The sequence below is a fragment of the Scyliorhinus torazame genome, chromosome 17 (genome assembly GCF_047496885.1).
Source record: "Scyliorhinus torazame isolate Kashiwa2021f chromosome 17, sScyTor2.1, whole genome shotgun sequence".
NCBI lineage: Eukaryota > Metazoa > Chordata > Chondrichthyes > Carcharhiniformes > Scyliorhinidae > Scyliorhinus > Scyliorhinus torazame.
Window position 1 is genome coordinate 69,943,638 of NC_092723.1, and position 17,519 is coordinate 69,961,156.

At 52.4% G+C, this 17,519-nt stretch overlaps 1 protein-coding gene across 5 annotated transcripts in view; it reads left to right on the forward strand.

Moving 5' to 3' along the window:
• LOC140393935 (F-actin-monooxygenase mical1-like) overlaps positions 1-17,519 on the forward strand; it is a 284,293-nt gene that overhangs the window by 248,120 nt on the left and 18,654 nt on the right. For all 5 annotated transcript variants that reach the window (XM_072480591.1, XM_072480590.1, XM_072480588.1 and 2 more), the window contains one exon: positions 9,905-9,998. In XM_072480591.1, coding sequence (XP_072336692.1) covers positions 9,905-9,998 — 94 coding nt within the window. The remainder of the gene's footprint in view (positions 1-9,904; positions 9,999-17,519) is intronic.

Below are 17,519 nucleotides of genomic sequence, written 5' to 3' on the forward strand. Positions count from 1 at the left end.
TGTGTTGAGCCCGCGTGTTCTCCTGTGTTGAGCCCGCGTGTTCTCCTGTGTTGAGCCTCCCTGTTCTCCTGTGTTGAGAATGCATGTTCTCCTGTGTTGAGCCTGCGTGTCCTCCTGTGTTGAGCCTCCCTGTTCTCCTGTGTTGAGCCCGCGTGTTCTCCTGTGTTGAGCCTCCCTGTTCTCCTGTCTTGAGCCTGCGTGTTCTCCTGTGTTGAGCCAGTGTGTTCTCCAGTGTTGAGCCTGCGTGTTCGCCTGTGTCGAGACTGCGTGTTCTCCTGTGTTGAGCCTGCATGTTCTCCAGTGTTGAGCCTGCATTTTCTCCTGTGTTGAGCCTGCGTGTTCTCCAGTGTTGAGCCTGCATTTTCTCCTGCGTTGAGCCTGCGTGTTCTCCAGTGTTGAGCCTGCATTTTCTCTTGTGTTGAGCCTGCGTATTCTCCAGTATTGAGCCTGGGCGTTCTCCTGTGTTGAGCCCGCGTGTTCTCCTGTGTTGAGCCTCCATGTACTCCTGTGTTGAGCCTGCGTGTTCTCCTGTGTTGAGCCTGCGTGTTCTCCTGTGTTGAGCCTCCCTGTTCTCCTGTGTTGAGCCCGCGTGTTCTCCTGTGTTGAGCCTCCCTGTTCTCCTGTGTTGAGCCTGCGTGTTCTCCTGTGTTGAGCCAGCGTGTTCTCCAGTGTTGAGCCTGCGTGTTCTCCTGTGTTGAGCCTGCGTGTTCGCCTGTGTTGAGCCTGCGTGTTCTCCTGTGTTAAGCCTGCATGTTCTCCTGTGTTGAGCCTGCGTGTTCGCCTGTGTTGAGCCTGCGTGTTCACCTGTGTTAAGCCTGCGTGTTCTCCTGTGTTGAGCCTGCGTGTTCTCCTGTGTTGAGCCTGCGTGTTCTCCTGTGTTGAGCCTCCCTGTTCTCCTGTGTTGAGCCCGCGTGTTCTCCTGTGTTGAGCCTCCCTGTTCTCCTGTGTTGAGCCTGCGTGTTCTCCTGTGTTGAGCCAGCGTGTTCTCCAGTGTTGAGCCTGCGTGTTCTCCTGTGTTGAGCCTGCGTGTTCGCCTGTGTTGAGCCTGCGTGCTCTCCTGTGTTAAGCCTGCATCTTCTCCTGTGTTAAGCCTGCATGTTCTCCTGTGTTGAGCCTGCGTGTTCTGCTGTGTTGAGCCTGCGTGTTCACCTGTGTTAAGCCTGCGTGTTCTCCTGTGTTAAGCCTGCATGTTCTCCTGTGTTGAGCCTGCGTGTTCTGCTGTGTTGAGCCTGCGTGTTCTCCAGTGTTGAGCCTGCATTTTCTCCTGTGTTGCGCCTGCATTTTCTCCTGTGTTAAGCCTGCGCGTTCTCCTGTGTTGAGACTGTGTGTTCTCCTGTATTGAGCTGACATTTCCTCCTGTATTGAGCTGACATTTCCTTCTGTGGTGAGCCCGCATTTTCTTCTGTGTTGAGCCTGCGTGTTCTCCTGTGTTGAGCCTGCGTGTTCTCCTGTGTTGAGCCTGCGTGTTCTCCTGTGTTGAGCCTGCGTGTTCTCCAGTGTTGAGCCTGAATTTTCTCCTGTGTTGAGCCTGCATTTTCTCCTGTGTTGAGCCTGCGTGTTCTCCTGTGTTGAGCCTGCGTGTTCTCCTGTGTTGAGCCTGCGTGTTCTCCTGTGTTGAGCCTGCGTGTTCTCCTGTGTTGAGCCTGCATGTTCTCCAGTGTTGAGCCTGCATTTTCTCCTGTGTTGAGCCTGCGTGTTCTCCAGTGTTGAGCCTGCATTTTCTCCTGTGTTGAGCCTGTGTGTTCTCCTGTGTTGAGCCTGCGTGTTCTCCTGTGTTGAGCCTGCGTGTTCTCCTGTGTTGAGCCTGCGTGTTCTCCTGTGTTGAGCCTGCATGTTCTCCTGTGTTGAGCCTGCGTGTTCTCCTGTGTTGAGCCCGCGTGTTCTCCATTATTGAGCCCGCGTGTTCTCCTGTGTTGAGCCCGCGTGTTCTCCTGTGTTGAGCCTCCCTGTTCTCCTGTGTTGAGCCTGCGTGTTCTCCTGTGTTGAGCCTGCGTGTTCTCCTGTGTTGAGCCAGCGTGTTCTCCAGTGTTGAGCCTGCGTGTTCTCCTGTGTTGAGCCTGCGTGTTCTCCTATGTGCAGCCTGCATGTTCTCCTGTGTTGAGCCTGCGTGTTCTCCTCTGTTGAGCCTGCGTGTTCTGCTGTGTTGAGCCTGCGTGTTCTCCTGTGTTAAGCCTGCATGTTCTCCTGTGTTGAGCCTGCGTGTTCTCCTGTGTTGAGCCTGCATGTTCTCCTGTGTTGAGCCTGTGTGTTCTCCAGTGTTGAGCCTCCATTTTATCCTGTGTTGAGCCTGTGTGTTCTCCAGTGTTGAACCTGCATTTTCTCCTGTTTTGAGCCTGCGTATTCTCCTGTGTTGAGCCCGCGTGTTCTCCTGTGTTGAGCCCGCGTGTTCTCCTTTGTTGAGCCTGCGTGTTCTCCTGTGTTGAGCCTGCGCGTTCTCCTGTGTTGAGCCTGCGTGTTCTCCTGTGTTGAGCCTGCGTGTTCTCCTGTGTTGAGCCTACGTGTTCTCCTGTGTTCAGCCTACGTGTTCTCCTGTGTTGAGCCTGCGTGTTCTCCTGTGTTGAGACTGTGTGTTCTCCTGTACTGAGCTGACATTTCCTCCTGTATTGAGCTGACATTTCCTTCTGTGTTGAGCCCGCATTTTCTTCTGTGTTGAGCCTGCGTGTTCTCCTGTGTTGAGTGTTCTCCTGTGTTGAGCCTGCGTGTTCTCCTGTGTTGAGCCTGCGTGTTCTCCTGTGTTGAGCCTGCATGTTCTCCTGTGTTGAGCCTGCGTGTTCTCCAGTGTTGAGCCGGCATTTTTTCCTGAGTTGAGACTGCCTATTCTCCAGTGTTGAGCCCGCGTGTTCTCCTGTGTTGAGCCTGCGTGTTCTCCTGTGTTGAGCCTGCATGTTCTCCTGTGTTGAGCCTGCGTGTTCTGCTGTGTTGAGCCTGCATGTTCTCCTGTGTTAAGCCTGCATGTTCTCCTGTGTTAAGCCTGCATGTTCTCCTGTGTTGAGCCTGCGTGTTCTCCTGTGTTAAGTCTGCATGTTCTCCTGTGTTGAGCCTGCGTGTTCTCCTGTGTTGAGCCTGCATGTTCTCCTGTGTTGAGCCTGTGTGTTCTCCAGTGTTGAACCTGCATGTTCTCCAGTGTTGAGCCTGCATTTTCTCCTGTGTTGAGCCTGCGTGTTCTCCAGTGTTGAGCCTGCATTTTCTCCTGTGTTGAGCCTGTGTGTTCTCCTGTGTTGAGCCTGCGTGTTCTCCTGTGTTGAGCCTGCGTGTTCTCCTGTGTTGAGCCTGCATGTTCTCCTGTGTTGAGCCTGCGTGTTCTCCTGTGTTGAGCCCGCGTGTTCTCCAGTATTGAGCCCGCGTGTTCTCCTGTGTTGAGCCCGCGTGTTCTCCTGTGTTGAGCCTCCCTGTTCTCCTGTGTTAAGCCTGCATGTTCTCCTGTGTTGAGCCTGCGTGTTCTCCTGTGTTGAGCCAGCGTGTTCTCCAGTGTTGAGCCTGCGTGTTCTCCTGTGTTGAGCCTGCGTGTTCTCCTATGTGCAGCCTGCATGTTCTCCTGTGTTGAGCCTGCGTGTTCTCCTCTGTTGAGCCTGCGTGTTCTGCTGTGTTGAGCCTGCGTGTTCTCCTGTGTTAAGCCTGCATGTTCTCCTGTGTTGAGCCTGCGTGTTCTCCTGTGTTGAGCCTGCATGTTCTCCTGTGTTGAGCCTGTGTGTTCTCCAGTGTTGAACCTGCATGTTCTCCAGTGTTGAGCCTGCATTTTCTCCTGTGTTGAGCCTGCGTGTTCTCCAGTGTTGAGCCTGCATTTTCTCCTGTGTTGAGCCTGTGTGTTCTCCTGTGTTGAGCCTGCGTGTTCTCCTGTGTTGAGCCTGCGTGTTCTCCTGTGTTGAGCCTGCATGTTCTCCTGTGTTGAGCCTGCGTGTTCTCCTGTGTTGAGCCCGCGTGTTCTCCAGTATTGAGCCCGCGTGTTCTCCTGTGTTGAGCCCGCGTGTTCTCCTGTGTTGAGCCTCCCTGTTCTCCTGTGTTAAGCCTGCATGTTCTCCTGTGTTGAGCCTGCGTGTTCTCCTGTGTTGAGCCAGCGTGTTCTCCAGTGTTGAGCCTGCGTGTTCTCCTGTGTTGAGCCTGCGTGTTCTCCTATGTGCAGCCTGCATGTTCTCCTGTGTTGAGCCTGCGTGTTCTCCTCTGTTGAGCCTGCGTGTTCTGCTGTGTTGAGCCTGCGTGTTCTCCTGTGTTAAGCCTGCATGTTCTCCTGTGTTGAGCCTGCGTGTTCTCCTGTGTTGAGCCTGTGTGTTCTCCAGTGTTGAACCTGCATGTTCTCCAGTGTTGAGCCTGCATTTTCTCCTGTGTTGAGCCTGCGTGTTCTCCAGTGTTGAGCCTGCATTTTCTCCTGTGTTGAGCCTGTGTGTTCTCCTGTGTTGAGCCTGCGTGTTCTCCTGTGTTGAGCCTGCGTGTTCTCCTGTGTTGAGCCTGCGTGTTCTCCTGTGTTGAGCCTGCATGTTCTCCTGTGTTGAGCCTGCGTGTTCTCCTGTGTTGAGCCCGCGTGTTCTCCAGTATTGAGCCCGCGTGTTCTCCTGTGTTGAGCCCGCGTGTTCTCCTGTGTTGAGCCTCCCTGTTCTCCTGTGTTGAGCCTGCGTGTTCTCCTGTGTTGAGCCTGCGTGTTCTCCTGTGTTGAGCCAGCGTGTTCTCCAGTGTTGAGCCTGCGTGTGCTCCTGTGTTGAGCCTGCGTGTTCTCCTATGTGCAGCCTGCATGTTCTCCTGTGTTGAGCCTGCGTGTTCTCCTCTGTTGAGCCTGCGTGTTCTGCTGTGTTGAGCCTGCGTGTTCTCCTGTGTTAAGCCTGCATGTTCTCCTGTGTTGAGCCTGCGTGTTCTCCTGTGTTGAGCCTGCATGTTCTCCTGTGTTGAGCCTGTGTGTTCTCCAGTGTTGAGCCTCCATTTTATCCTGTGTTGAGCCTGTGTGTTCTCCAGTGTTGAACCTGCATTTTCTCCTGTTTTGAGCCTGCGTATTCTCCTGTGTTGAGCCAGCGTGTTCTCCTGTGTTGAGCCCGCGTGTTCTCCTGTGTTGAGCCTGCGTGTTCTCCTGTGTTAAGCCTGCGTGTTCTCCTGTGTTGAGCCTACGTGTTCTCCTGTGTTGAGCCTGCGTGTTCTCCTGTGTTGAGCCTGCGTGTTCTCCTGTGTTGAGCCTGCGCGTTCTCCTGTGTTGAGCCTGCGTGTTCTCCTGTGTTGAGCCTGCGTGTTCTCCTGTGTTGAGCCTACGTGTTCTCCTGTGTTGAGCCTACGTGTTCTCCTGTGTTGAGCCTGCGTGTTCTCCTGTGTTGAGACTGTGTGTTCTCCTGTACTGAGCTGACATTTCCTCCTGTATTGAGCTGACATTTCCTTCTGTGTTGAGCCCGCATTTTCTTCTGTGTTGAGCCTGCGTGTTCTCCTGTGTTGAGTGTTCTCCTGTGTTGAGCCTGCGTGTTCTCCTGTGTTGAGCCTGCGTGTCATCCTGTGTTGAGCCTGCATGTTCTCCTGTGTTGAGCCTGCGTGTTCTCCAGTGTTGAGCCGGCATTTTTTCCTGTGTTGAGACTGCCTATTCTCCAGTGTTGAGCCCGCGTGTTCTCCTGTGTTGAGCCTGCGTGTTCTCCTGTGTTGAGCCTGCATGTTCTCCTGTGTTGAGCCTGCGTGTTCTGCTGTGTTGAGCCTGCATGTTCTCCTGTGTTAAGCCTGCATGTTCTCCTGTGTTAAGCCTGCATGTTCTCCTGTGTTGAGCCTGCGTGTTCTCCTGTGTTAAGTCTGCATGTTCTCCTGTGTTGAGCCTGCGTGTTCTCCTGTGTTGAGCCTGCGTGTTCTCCAGTGTTGAGCACGCATTTTCTCTTGTGTTGAGCCTGCGTATTCTCCAGTATTGAGCCCGCGTGTTCTCCTGTGTTGAGCCCGCGTGTTCTCCTGTCTTGAGCCTCCCTGTTCTCCTGTGTTGAGCCTCCCTGTTCTCCTGTGTTGAGCCTGCGTGTTCTCCTGTGTTGGGCCTGCGTGTTCTCCTGTGTTGAGCCTGCATGTTCTCCTGTGTTGAGCCTGCGTGTTCTCCTCTGTTGAGCCTGCGTGTTCTGCTGTGTTGAGCCTGCGTGTTCTCCTGTGTTAAGCCTGCATGTTCTCCTGTGTTGAGCCCGCGTGTTCTCCTGTGTTGAGCCCGCGTGTTCTCCTGTGTTGAGCCTCCCTGTTCTCCTGTGTTAAGCCTGCATGTTCTCCTGTGTTGAGCCTGCGTGTTCTCCTGTGTTGAGCCAGCGTGTTCTCCAGTGTTGAGCCTGCGTGTTCTCCTGTGTTGAGCCTGCGTGTTCTCCTATGTGCAGCCTGCATGTTCTCCTGTGTTGAGCCTGCGTGTTCTCCTCTGTTGAGCCTGCGTGTTCTGCTGTGTTGAGCCTGCGTGTTCTCCTGTGTTAAGCCTGCATGTTCTCCTGTGTTGAGCCTGCGTGTTCTCCTGTGTTGAGCCTGTGTGTTCTCCAGTGTTGAACCTGCATGTTCTCCAGTGTTGAGCCTGCATTTTCTCCTGTGTTGAGCCTGCGTGTTCTCCAGTGTTGAGCCTGCATTTTCTCCTGTGTTGAGCCTGTGTGTTCTCCTGTGTTGAGCATGCGTGTTCTCCTGTGTTGAGCCTGCGTGTTCTCCTGTGTTGAGCCTGCGTGTTCTCCTGTGTTGAGCCTGCATGTTCTCCTGTGTTGAGCCTGCGTGTTCTCCTGTGTTGAGCCCGCGTGTTCTCCAGTATTGAGCCCGCGTGTTCTCCTGTGTTGAGCCCGCGTGTTCTCCTGTGTTGAGCCTCCCTGTTCTCCTGTGTTGAGCCTGCGTGTTCTCCTGTGTTGAGCCTGCGTGTTCTCCTGTGTTGAGCCAGCGTGTTCTCCAGTGTTGAGCCTGCGTGTTCTCCTGTGTTGAGCCTGCGTGTTCTCCTATGTGCAGCCTGCATGTTCTCCTGTGTTGAGCCTGCGTGTTCTCCTCTGTTGAGCCTGCGTGTTCTGCTGTGTTGAGCCTGCGTGTTCTCCTGTGTTAAGCCTGCATGTTCTCCTGTGTTGAGCCTGCGTGTTCTCCTGTGTTGAGCCTGCATGTTCTCCTGTGTTGAGCCAGTGTGTTCTCCAGTGTTGAGCCTCCATTTTATCCTGTGTTGAGCCTGTGTGTTCTCCAGTGTTGAACCTGCATTTTCTCCTGTTTTGAGCCTGCGTATTCTCCTGTGTTGAGCCAGCGTGTTCTCCTGTGTTGAGCCCGCGTGTTCTCCTGTGTTGAGCCTGCGTGTTCTCCTGTGTTAAGCCTGCGTGTTCTCCTGTGTTGAGCCTACGTGTTCTCCTGTGTTGAGCCTGCGTGTTCTCCTGTGTTGAGCCTGCGTGTTCTCCTGTGTTGAGCCTGCGCGTTCTCCTGTGTTGAGCCTGCGTGTTCTCCTGTGTTGAGCCTGCGTGTTCTCCTGTGTTGAGCCTACGTGTTCTCCTGTGTTGAGCCTACGTGTTCTCCTGTGTTGAGCCTGCGTGTTCTCCTGTGTTGAGACTGTGTGTTCTCCTGTACTGAGCTGACATTTCCTCCTGTATTGAGCTGACATTTCCTTCTGTGTTGAGCCCGCATTTTCTTCTGTGTTGAGCCTGCGTGTTCTCCTGTGTTGAGTGTTCTCCTGTGTTGAGCCTGCGTGTTCTCCTGTGTTGAGCCTGCGTGTTCTCCTGTGTTGAGCCTGCATGTTCTCCTGTGTTGAGCCTGCGTGTTCTCCAGTGTTGAGCCGGCATTTTTTCCTGTGTTGAGACTGCCTATTCTCCAGTGTTGAGCCCGCGTGTTCTCCTGTGTTGAGCCTGCGTGTTCTCCTGTGTTGAGCCTGCATGTTCTCCTGTGTTGAGCCTGCGTGTTCTGCTGTGTTGAGCCTGCATGTTCTCCTGTGTTAAGCCTGCATGTTCTCCTGTGTTAAGCCTGCATGTTCTCCTGTGTTGAGCCTGCGTGTTCTCCTGTGTTAAGTCTGCATGTTCTCCTGTGTTGAGCCTGCGTGTTCTCCTGTGTTGAGCCTGCGTGTTCTCCAGTGTTGAGCACGCATTTTCTCTTGTGTTGAGCCTGCGTATTCTCCAGTATTGAGCCCGCGTGTTCTCCTGTGTTGAGCCCGCGTGTTCTCCTGTCTTGAGCCTCCCTGTTCTCCTGTGTTGAGCCTCCCTGTTCTCCTGTGTTGAGCCTGCGTGTTCTCCTGTGTTGGGCCTGCGTGTTCTCCTGTGTTGAGCCTGCATGTTCTCCTGTGTTGAGCCTGCGTGTTCTCCTCTGTTGAGCCTGCGTGTTCTGCTGTGTTGAGCCTGCGTGTTCTCCTGTGTTAAGCCTGCATGTTCTCCTGTGTTGAGCCTGCGTGTTCTCCTGTGTTGAGCCTGTGTGTTCTCAGTGTTGAGCCTGCATTTTTTCCTGTGTTGAGCCTGCGTGTTCTCCAGTGTTGAACCTGCATTTTCTCCTGCTTTGAGCCTGCGTATTCTCCAGTATTGAGCCTGCGTGTTCTCCTGTGTTGAGCCCGTGTGTTCTCCTGTGTTGAGCCTGCGTGTTCTCCTGTGTTGAGCCTGCGTGTTCTCCAGTGTTGAGCCTGCGTGTTCTCCAGTGTTGAGCCGGCATTTTCTCCTGTGTTGAGCCTGGGTGTTCTCCAGTGTTGAGCACGCATTTTCAATTGTGTTGAGCCTGCGTATTCTCCAGTATTGAGCCCGCGTGTTCTCCTGTGTTGGGCCTGCGTGTTCTCCTGTGTTGAGCCTGCATGTTCTCCTGTGTTGAGCCTGCGTGTTCTCCTCTGTTGAGCCTGCGTGTTCTGCTGTGTTGAGCCTGCGTGTTCTCCTGTGTTAAGCCTGCATGTTCTCCTGTGTTGAGCCTGCGTGTTCTCCTGTGTTGAGCCTGTGTGTTCTCAGTGTTGAGCCTGCATTTTTTCCTGTGTTGAGCCTGCGTGTTCTCCAGTGTTGAACCTGCATTTTCTCCTGCTTTGAGCCTGCGTATTCTCCAGTATTGAGCCTGCGTGTTCTCCTGTGTTGAGCCCGTGTGTTCTCCTGTGTTGAGCCTGCGTGTTCTCCTGTGTTGAGCCTGCGTGTTCTCCAGTGTTGAGCCTGCGTGTTCTCCAGTGTTGAGCCGGCATTTTCTCCTGTGTTGAGCCTGGGTGTTCTCCAGTGTTGAGCACGCATTTTCAATTGTGTTGAGCCTGCGTATTCTCCAGTATTGAGCCCGCGTGTTCTCCTGTGTTGAGCCCGCATGTTCTCCTGTGTTGAGCCCGTGTGTTCTCCTGTGTTGAGCCTGCATGTTCTCCTGTGTTAAGCCTGCGTGTTCTCCTGTGTTGAGCCTGCGTGTTCTCCTGTTTTGAGCCTGCATGCTCTCCTGTGTTGAGCCTGCGTGTTCTCCTGTGTTGAGCCTACGTGTTCTCTTGTGTTGAGCCTGCGTGTTCTCCAGTGTTGAGCCTGCATTTTCTCCTGTGTTGAGCCTACGTGTTCTCCTGTGTTGAGCCTGCGTGTTCTCCTGTGTTGAGCCTGCGTGTTCTCCTGTGTTGAGCCCGTGTGTTCTCCTGTGTTGAGCCTGCATGTTCTCCTGTGTTAAGCCTGCGTGTTCTCCTGTGTTGAGCCTGCGTGTTCTCCTGTTTTGAGCCTGCATGCTCTCCTGTGTTGAGCCTGCGTGTTCTCTTGTGTTGAGCCTACGTGTTCTCTTGTGTTGAGCCTGCGTGTTCTCCAGTGTTGAGCCTGCATTTTCTCCTGTGTTGAGCCTACGTGTTCTCCTGTGTTGAGCCTGCGTGTTCTCCTGTGTTGAGCCTGCGTGTTCTCCTGTGTTGAGCCTGCGTGTTCTCCTGTGTTGAGCCTGCATTTTCTCCTGTGTTGAGCCTGCGTGTTCTCCTGTGTTGAGCCTGCGTGTTCTCCTGTGTTGAGCCTGCGTGTTCTCCTGTGTTGAGCCTGCGTGTTCTCATGTGTTGAGCCTGCATTTTCTCCCTGAACTACAGATGATTCAGAGGCGGCTGGAAGAGATTGAACAGATGTTCCTTGAGTTGGAGAAGAGAGGCATTCTGCTCGAGCAGGAAATACGCAATAATAAAGGTAAGGATCACCAACCCTCCAACATAATTCCATTTTATAAAGCTCTCTTTGTGTAAATAGTGTGATAAGAATGTCTCCTGAATTGAAGGTCACTTACGACACCACTCCCTTACTGAAACTTGTCTCTTTTCCTGCTCTGTCTCTCCTTTCAGAGGGTGAATTAAGGTCTAGCAAACTTAATACTTGTTCAAAGCATTCTCTCGCCTTAAACCTACAACAACACGGAAATAAATAAGATGACCAAGGGAAAGCTGTAGATAGCTTTCTATTCAGGCTGCCTCATTCCGTCTTTGTCTAGCTGCACTCTAATGGTTGGAATGTATCATTCCTGGCTTTGCTCTGATTTAATTGGAGTTTGATTCAAGATCTGAGTGTGAGCCAACCCCAGAGTGACCCAATCAAAGATGAGGGCACTTACAGGATTTTTCTTCCTATAAATGGCATGATGCCCAATCGACCACAGAGATTCCTCCCTGCCCCACGCTGCTCTGAAAGTGCTTCTTTAGAATGTGACCTACTCTCCCTCTGAATTTTCACCCCTCCATGTCTTCCCATCTTATGGATAAATGAACCCACTAGTATGGGAAATCCTAAACCAGCAACCATCTAGAAGGTCAAGGGCAGCATGTGAATGGAACACCAGCACCTGGCAGATCCCCCCAAGCCACACACCATCCTGATTTGGAACTATATTGCCATTCCTTCACTGTCACTGTGCCAAAATCCTGGAACTCCCTCCCTAACAGCACAGTGGGTGTACCTACACCTCGGACTGCAGTGGTTCAAGAAGGCAGCTCACCACTGTTTCCTCTAATATCACTTTGGTGTGTACTGCCCATTTAGGACACTTTAAATGGCTGGCTGGCCATACACGTGAGTATCTTTTTTTATCCACCACTCCTTAAAGAAGGCGATGAACAATCTCCGTCTCAAGAAGAACCCCTCCTCAGACCCCCCGAATGGCAAATTTTATTTTTTCCAAGTATACGAATTCCGCCAGGTCACTCACCCACCCTGCCGCCTTGGGCAGCTCCGGATCCCACCACTCTAACAAGATCCACCTCCGGGCTATCAGGGAGGCAAAGGCCAACCCATCAGCCTCTCTCTCCACCTGTACTCTCGGATGCTCCGACACCATGAATATCGCCAACCATGGGCTGGGGCCACCCTCACTCCCAAAATTTCCAATATAACCTCGGAAAAAAACTCTCAATTCCAGCAACTTCGGGCAAGACCAGAACATGTGAGTGTGGTTTACAGCCCCTTGAACACTGCCCACATTTATCTTCCCCTCCCGGAAAAAAAAGTTATCCGTGATACTATTGTGTGCGCTTTATGCACCACTTTGAATTGAGTTAGGCTCAACCCTGCACAAGAGGAGGTCGGATTTACGCTCCGCAGGGCCTCGCTCCATACCTCTGACTTCTGTTTGCTCTTCCTCTAACTTCCGTTTTACCTCCTTCACTGAGGCCTCTCCCTCTCCATTAACCCCCCATAAATATCATCTTAAGACATAGGGCGGGATTCTCCAATAATGGGGCTATGTCCCCACGCCGGCCTGAAAACCGGCGCCAACCACTCTGGCGTCAACGGCCCCCGAAAATGAGGAATTCTCCCCTTTCTAGGGGGCTAGGTTGACGGCGGAGTGGTTCCCGCAGCTCCAGCCGGCGGCGAAGGGCCGGCGCGAATTCGTGCATGTGAGGACGGCCGGCGTATTTCCGCGCATGCGCGGGGATTTCCTTCTCCGCGCCGTCCCCCGGGCAATATGGCAGAGCCTTATAGGGGCCCGGCGCAGAGTAAAGTAGGCCCCCACGGAACCAGCCCGCTCGCCGATCGGTAGGCCACGATCACGGGCCAGGCCACCGTGGGGTGGGGGGGGGGGGGGGGGGGGGGTGCGCAAGCAGCTTACTTGGCCTTCTCCCCACGCTCGTAAAATGCCCCTCTAATCCGGCGCAACTGCCCCACTGCCTTCCCAGTAGACAAAAGTTCAAACTCCATCTGGAGCTTCTTCCTCTCGACAAACTGGAGCATGCCTCCGATCCATCGCTAAAATGGATTCCACCCGCATCTGCTTATCCGACCGCTCCATCGTATCTCTATGCGCCTTGATCGAAATAAGCTCACCCCCGAATTACCGCCTTCAGCGCCTCCCACAGCATGGAGGCAGAAACCTCCTCACTTTTCTTAAGTTCCATATTGGGACGTATACAATCCCACATCAAGGCCAAGTGAGCTGCCGTCACTGGGAACCCCACTTTTCTACACACACATCTACAAAATGCAGCACATGATCCAATCGCCGAATACTCTGCCCCAACCAACTTTGCCAACAACGTCTTGTCCGTAACAAAGAAATCGATTCGGAAACACCCGATGCACATGTGAGTAGAATGAATATTCCTTCGCTCTCGGTCGCTCAAACCTCCACGGATCCAGTCCTTCCATTCACTCCAAACCCCAACAATTCCCTTGCCATCACCAACACCTTCATAGACTTGGAGCACAACCAATCCAGCCTAGGATCCTGAACCGTGTTAAAATCTGCCCCATAATCAACCGATGCGAGTCTAAGTTCGGATTCTTCGTCAACACTCTCTTCATGAAATCCACATCGTCCCAGTTGGAGGGGCACAGACATTCACCAACACTGCGGGCACCCCCTCTAGTCTCCCACTCATCATGACATATCTACCCCTGAGTCCCCCACTATACTAGTCACTGAGAAAGCCAACCCATTACTAATTAACACCGCAGCCTCCCTCGCCTTCACATCCAACACCGAATGAAACACTTTCCCCATCCAGCCTTTCCTCAACCTCTTATGGGGCGGGATTCTCCGACCCCCCGCCGGGTCAGAGAATCACCGTGGGTGAATCCCGCTCCGACGCCGGCTGCCGAATTCTCCGTTGCCGGTTTTCGGGCCGAGTAGAGAATCATCCCGCGCCGGTAGGGGGCTGTTGGCAGCGGCCTCCCCCGGCAATTCTCCGGGCCCAGATGGGCCGAGTAGCCGCCCATTTTCGGCCAGTCCCGCTGGCGTGAAATGGACATGGTCCATCCCGGCGGGACGGCTAGCAGGGTCCTCAGGGGGTGGGGGGGTGGGGGGGAGGGTGGCAGGATCCGGCCCCGGGGGGGGGGCATGGTAGCCTGGCCCACGATCGGGGCCCACTGATCTGCGGGCAGGCCTGTGCCGTGGGAGCACCCTTTCCCTCTGCGCCGGCCTCTGAAAGGCTCCGCCATGGCTGGCGCAGATAAGAAACACCCTGCACATGCGCAGGAAACACACCGGTGGTTCTGCGCATGCACCAGAACACACTAGCGGTTCTGCGCATGCTCCAACTCGTGCAGGCCCGCGGTTGCCCGTCGGCGGCGGTTGGCGTGGCGCCAACCCTGCCGCTGCCGGCCTAGCCCCCGGAAGTACGGAGGATTCCGCAACTTCCGGGCGGCCCGATGCCGGAGTGGTTCGCGCCGCTCTTGGCGCCGGCGTCGGGCCGTCCCACCAATTGCGGGAGAATCCCAGCCATGGTCTTTCACCCTCAGGTGTGTCTCCTACATAAAAATCCCATCTGCCTTCAAGCTCTTTAAATGTGAGAAAATAAGGGACTGCTTGATCGGTCCATTCAGATCCCTATCGTTCCATGAGACCAGTCTGGTCAGGGGGCTTCACAACCCCCCCACCCCGGTCAGCCATATCCAATTTTCAATGGAGTACCCCAGGCCCCTGACTCACCCACCACCCAGCTTGCCTCAAGATGGCTGCCACCAACCCCTTCCAACCACCTCCTCTGACAAAAAGCCTTTGACGTCAGCCAGTCCACCCTCCCCACCCCAAAAAAAGAAAGTTGCTGACCCACCCTCCCATCCCAAGCCCCAAACAGAGAAACCAAAAAAACAGAAAAAGCAACTTCAATCCCCCCTCCCCCGTAACCCCCCCCACTTCATTCCATCAACTAGCAAACCTGCTGGCATGGTAGCCCCTGCCCGAGACAAAGGAATACTCTTCGTTTATAACGTGGCCCCCTTATTCCTGCCCTGGCCCTGCTTATCACCAGTTTGCACCAAGCTCCTTCGTCCCCAAGCAACCTTTCCACCCCTCGCACCATGCTGCCCACCAAACCCCACATACTGTACTATTCCCAACACCAACACCCCTAAACGCAGGGAGGGAACTAGTACAAACTTCAACCTTCACCTTCAACATAATTAACAATGCAGAGTGGATAATACTAACAAAACATACTTAATAACCGTGCGCGAAAACATACCATCCCTCCTCTCCCACTGAATAAAATGTCCTCAGCCCAGGTCACAGGCGAATTCACCCAAAATGGAAAGTCTTCAAATATCCCCCTTGTCCAAGGTCCCTTAAAAAGTTACTCGCCTCCTCCGGCGTATCGAAGTAATGCTCCTTTCCCCCATGCGTGACCCACAGGCGAGCAGGGTGCAACGTCCTGACCCGCATCTTGTTCCTGAACAAGGCCACCTTTTCCCTATGTCCTGATAAATACGAACTGCATGGCCTTCCCAGGTGCTTTCCCGCATCCCCTTCGACCCCCTCAGAATCATCTCATTGTCCGGGTACCGGTGCAGCCTCACGATAATTGTCCGCGGCGGCTCCCCTACTCTCGGCTTCCTCCTCAACGACCGATGTGCCCATTCCACCTCAGGAGGGTGGTCGAAAGCCCCTTCCCCACCAAGTTCTTGAACATCTTGGCTACATATTCCATGGCCCTCTTTCCCTCAATACCTTCAGGCAGCCCACGATCCTCAGGTACTGTCTCCTTGAGCAGTTCTCCAAGTTATTGACCTTCTCCCTCAACCCTTTCTTGCCATCTGCCTCCAATGAGGCAATCGATCCTCATGGTCTGTCACTGTCTCCGCCACCTTTTGGATCGACGCACTCTGCGTCTCCCACCTCTGCTCCACTCTCTCCAGGACTGCCTGAATCAGCTCTGCCCCCTCCGCCAGGTCCGCTGAGGCCGCCTGCCTGTTTTTTAAACACAGCCTTAAGGAATTCGACCAACTGCCCCGTCGACCATTGTGCGGGTAACGCCATAGGTCCCTCTGCCATCTTCTCCCCTGCTGTGCCATGCGCGTCCTCCTGGTCTGAAAAGTGCCCCTTATTTGACACACTCCTCGTCTGGTACTCTTTCGACATTCCCCACTGAAGGAGAATACCTTGCCGCCACCGGAATTTGCAGGTGAGTATCTTAAAGGAAGCACTGAATATATGTGGCCTGTTTGCTCCCGGGTTATAGCATGGCCGCTCACCCGCACAGCTTGGACGGAATGATACTCACCACCATCTTCTCAACAGAAACTAGAGTTGGGCAATAAATATTGGGCATGCCACCAACACACCAGAAATGATAAAGAATGGTTGACGCTTTGGGTTCATTGACTTACCGTGGAAATGGGAGGCAGTTATCCTTTTCAACTGATACAAGGCAACTTGCCTTCCAGCAAAGGGTTGCACTGTACCATGACCAATAGGCTGCTCCATCCGATAGACATCATAGCAGCCTACCTGTGCCGTGCAAATGCGAATCCGGAAGTGAACACTCGTCAATCCCTTCAGGAGGGGGAGGGAGGCGAATAGAGGAATTGGGGAAAAACTGACTTTTCTCATTCTTCTATAAGCCTGCACCTTTTAAGGCCTGATGTGTGCTTAGGGTTGTCACTTTCTGATTGGCCACATTTCTGATGATTTCATCTTTTATATTTATATATATAAATTATTATAGCTCAAATTCATTTACGGGATCTGTCCGTCGCTGTTTAAGCAAGCATTTATTGCCCATCCCTAGCTACTGTCCACAAGGTGGCGGTGAGCTGCCTTCTTGAACCGCTGTAGTCCCTGAGGTGTAAGTACATCCACTGTGCTGTTACGGAGGGAGTTCCAGGATGTCGCCCCAGCGACAGTGAAGGAACGGTGATTATTTCCTACAATGGCTTGTAGGGGAACCTCCAGGTGGTGGGGTTCACAGGTATCTGCTGCTCTTGTCCTTCTAGATGGTAGTGGTTGTGGGTTTGGAAGGTGCTGTTGAAGGAACCTTGGCGAGTTACTGCAGTGTATCAGTGTAGATGGTGCACACGGCTGTTCGTCTGTGGCGGAGGGATTGAATGTTTGTGGAAGAGGGAGCAATCAAACGGGCTGCTTTGTCCTGGATACTGTCGAGCTTCTTGAGTGTTAGAGCTGCACTCATTCAGGCAAGTGGAGAGTATTCCATTGCACTCCTGACTTGTGCCTTGTATATGATGGGCAGGCTTTGGGGGTCAGGTCGTGAGATACTCACTGTAAGATTCCTAGCCTTTGACCTCCCTGGTAGCCACAGTATTAATATGGCTAGTTCAGTACAGTTTCTGATCAATGGTAACCATTGGGATGTCTCATGACCTTTCACCCCCACCTGGTCGAACAGCCATTTTTATACATTTCCAATATCTTTATAACTATTACATAGAAATGTTCAGCTAAAATTGGGAAACAATACGTGATGATTTTCCTTCCCAATGGTGCTATTTACTACAGAGTATGAAGATGAACCTTTAATTGCTAGGGACTTCAGGATAATGTTGGAGGGGGGGGCGGGGGGGGGGGGGGGGTAAAGAAATGTGCAGTGCCCTCCCGCCTCTTTATTAAGAGTGTAATTGAGGAGGTTTTTTTCCTGATGTACTGGACAGTCAAGGAGCTGAGACAGGGGCACGTACAAGCTGAATGGGTCACAGGGTGAATCCGAGTGTTGCCGATCAACAATTCACAGAATCAGAATGCGACCCATCTTCCCGCGTACTACAGGAACGGAGTGAGGCCCATTCTCCCGTATGTTATATTACTTTGTGTGATATAGTATATTACTCTATTATTACAGCCGAGTTGATGAAATGAACAGTAGTCTTCTTGTAAAGATAAACTAATTTATTGAGTAATATAAATTATATTTGTGAGTTCTGTTTACATAATACTCAACTAGTAAACAAATAAAATATAGTAAAGATAATGAACTAACTGTACAATATAATAATGAAATAACTTATAACTTCTCTCTCTCTAGCTATTCTATGTCTTGTCTGTTCACTCTCCTGATGCACACTATCGCAGAAAGAGCGGGAAGGTCCTTTTTATATCACCTGATAGTGACACATCTAGTGTTGAATTGATGGTACTAGTTTTACATACACTGATTGTGTATATTCACATACAGAGAACAGGACAGCCCCCCTTTTTTTAACATTTTCTTGCAAATATTAAAAGAAAATGTTATATGTGAAAGGCAGTGTCTACATTGTACAGCAATCACTAGAATTATGTAAAAGTTTACAATTTCAGACGATTCGGTCTTCTTCTTCTCCTTGCCAATCTTCTTAATGTCAAAGGTGATGAAGAAGTTTTAATGTCTGTGTTGATCATCAAATTTGAATGCAGTTGCTGTTCAATTTGTTTCAAAATTGTGTGACTTAAATCAAGATGAGGAAAAAACTTTGTAGTATCTGTGACTTGAAGTAGATCTCTACGATTTCTTC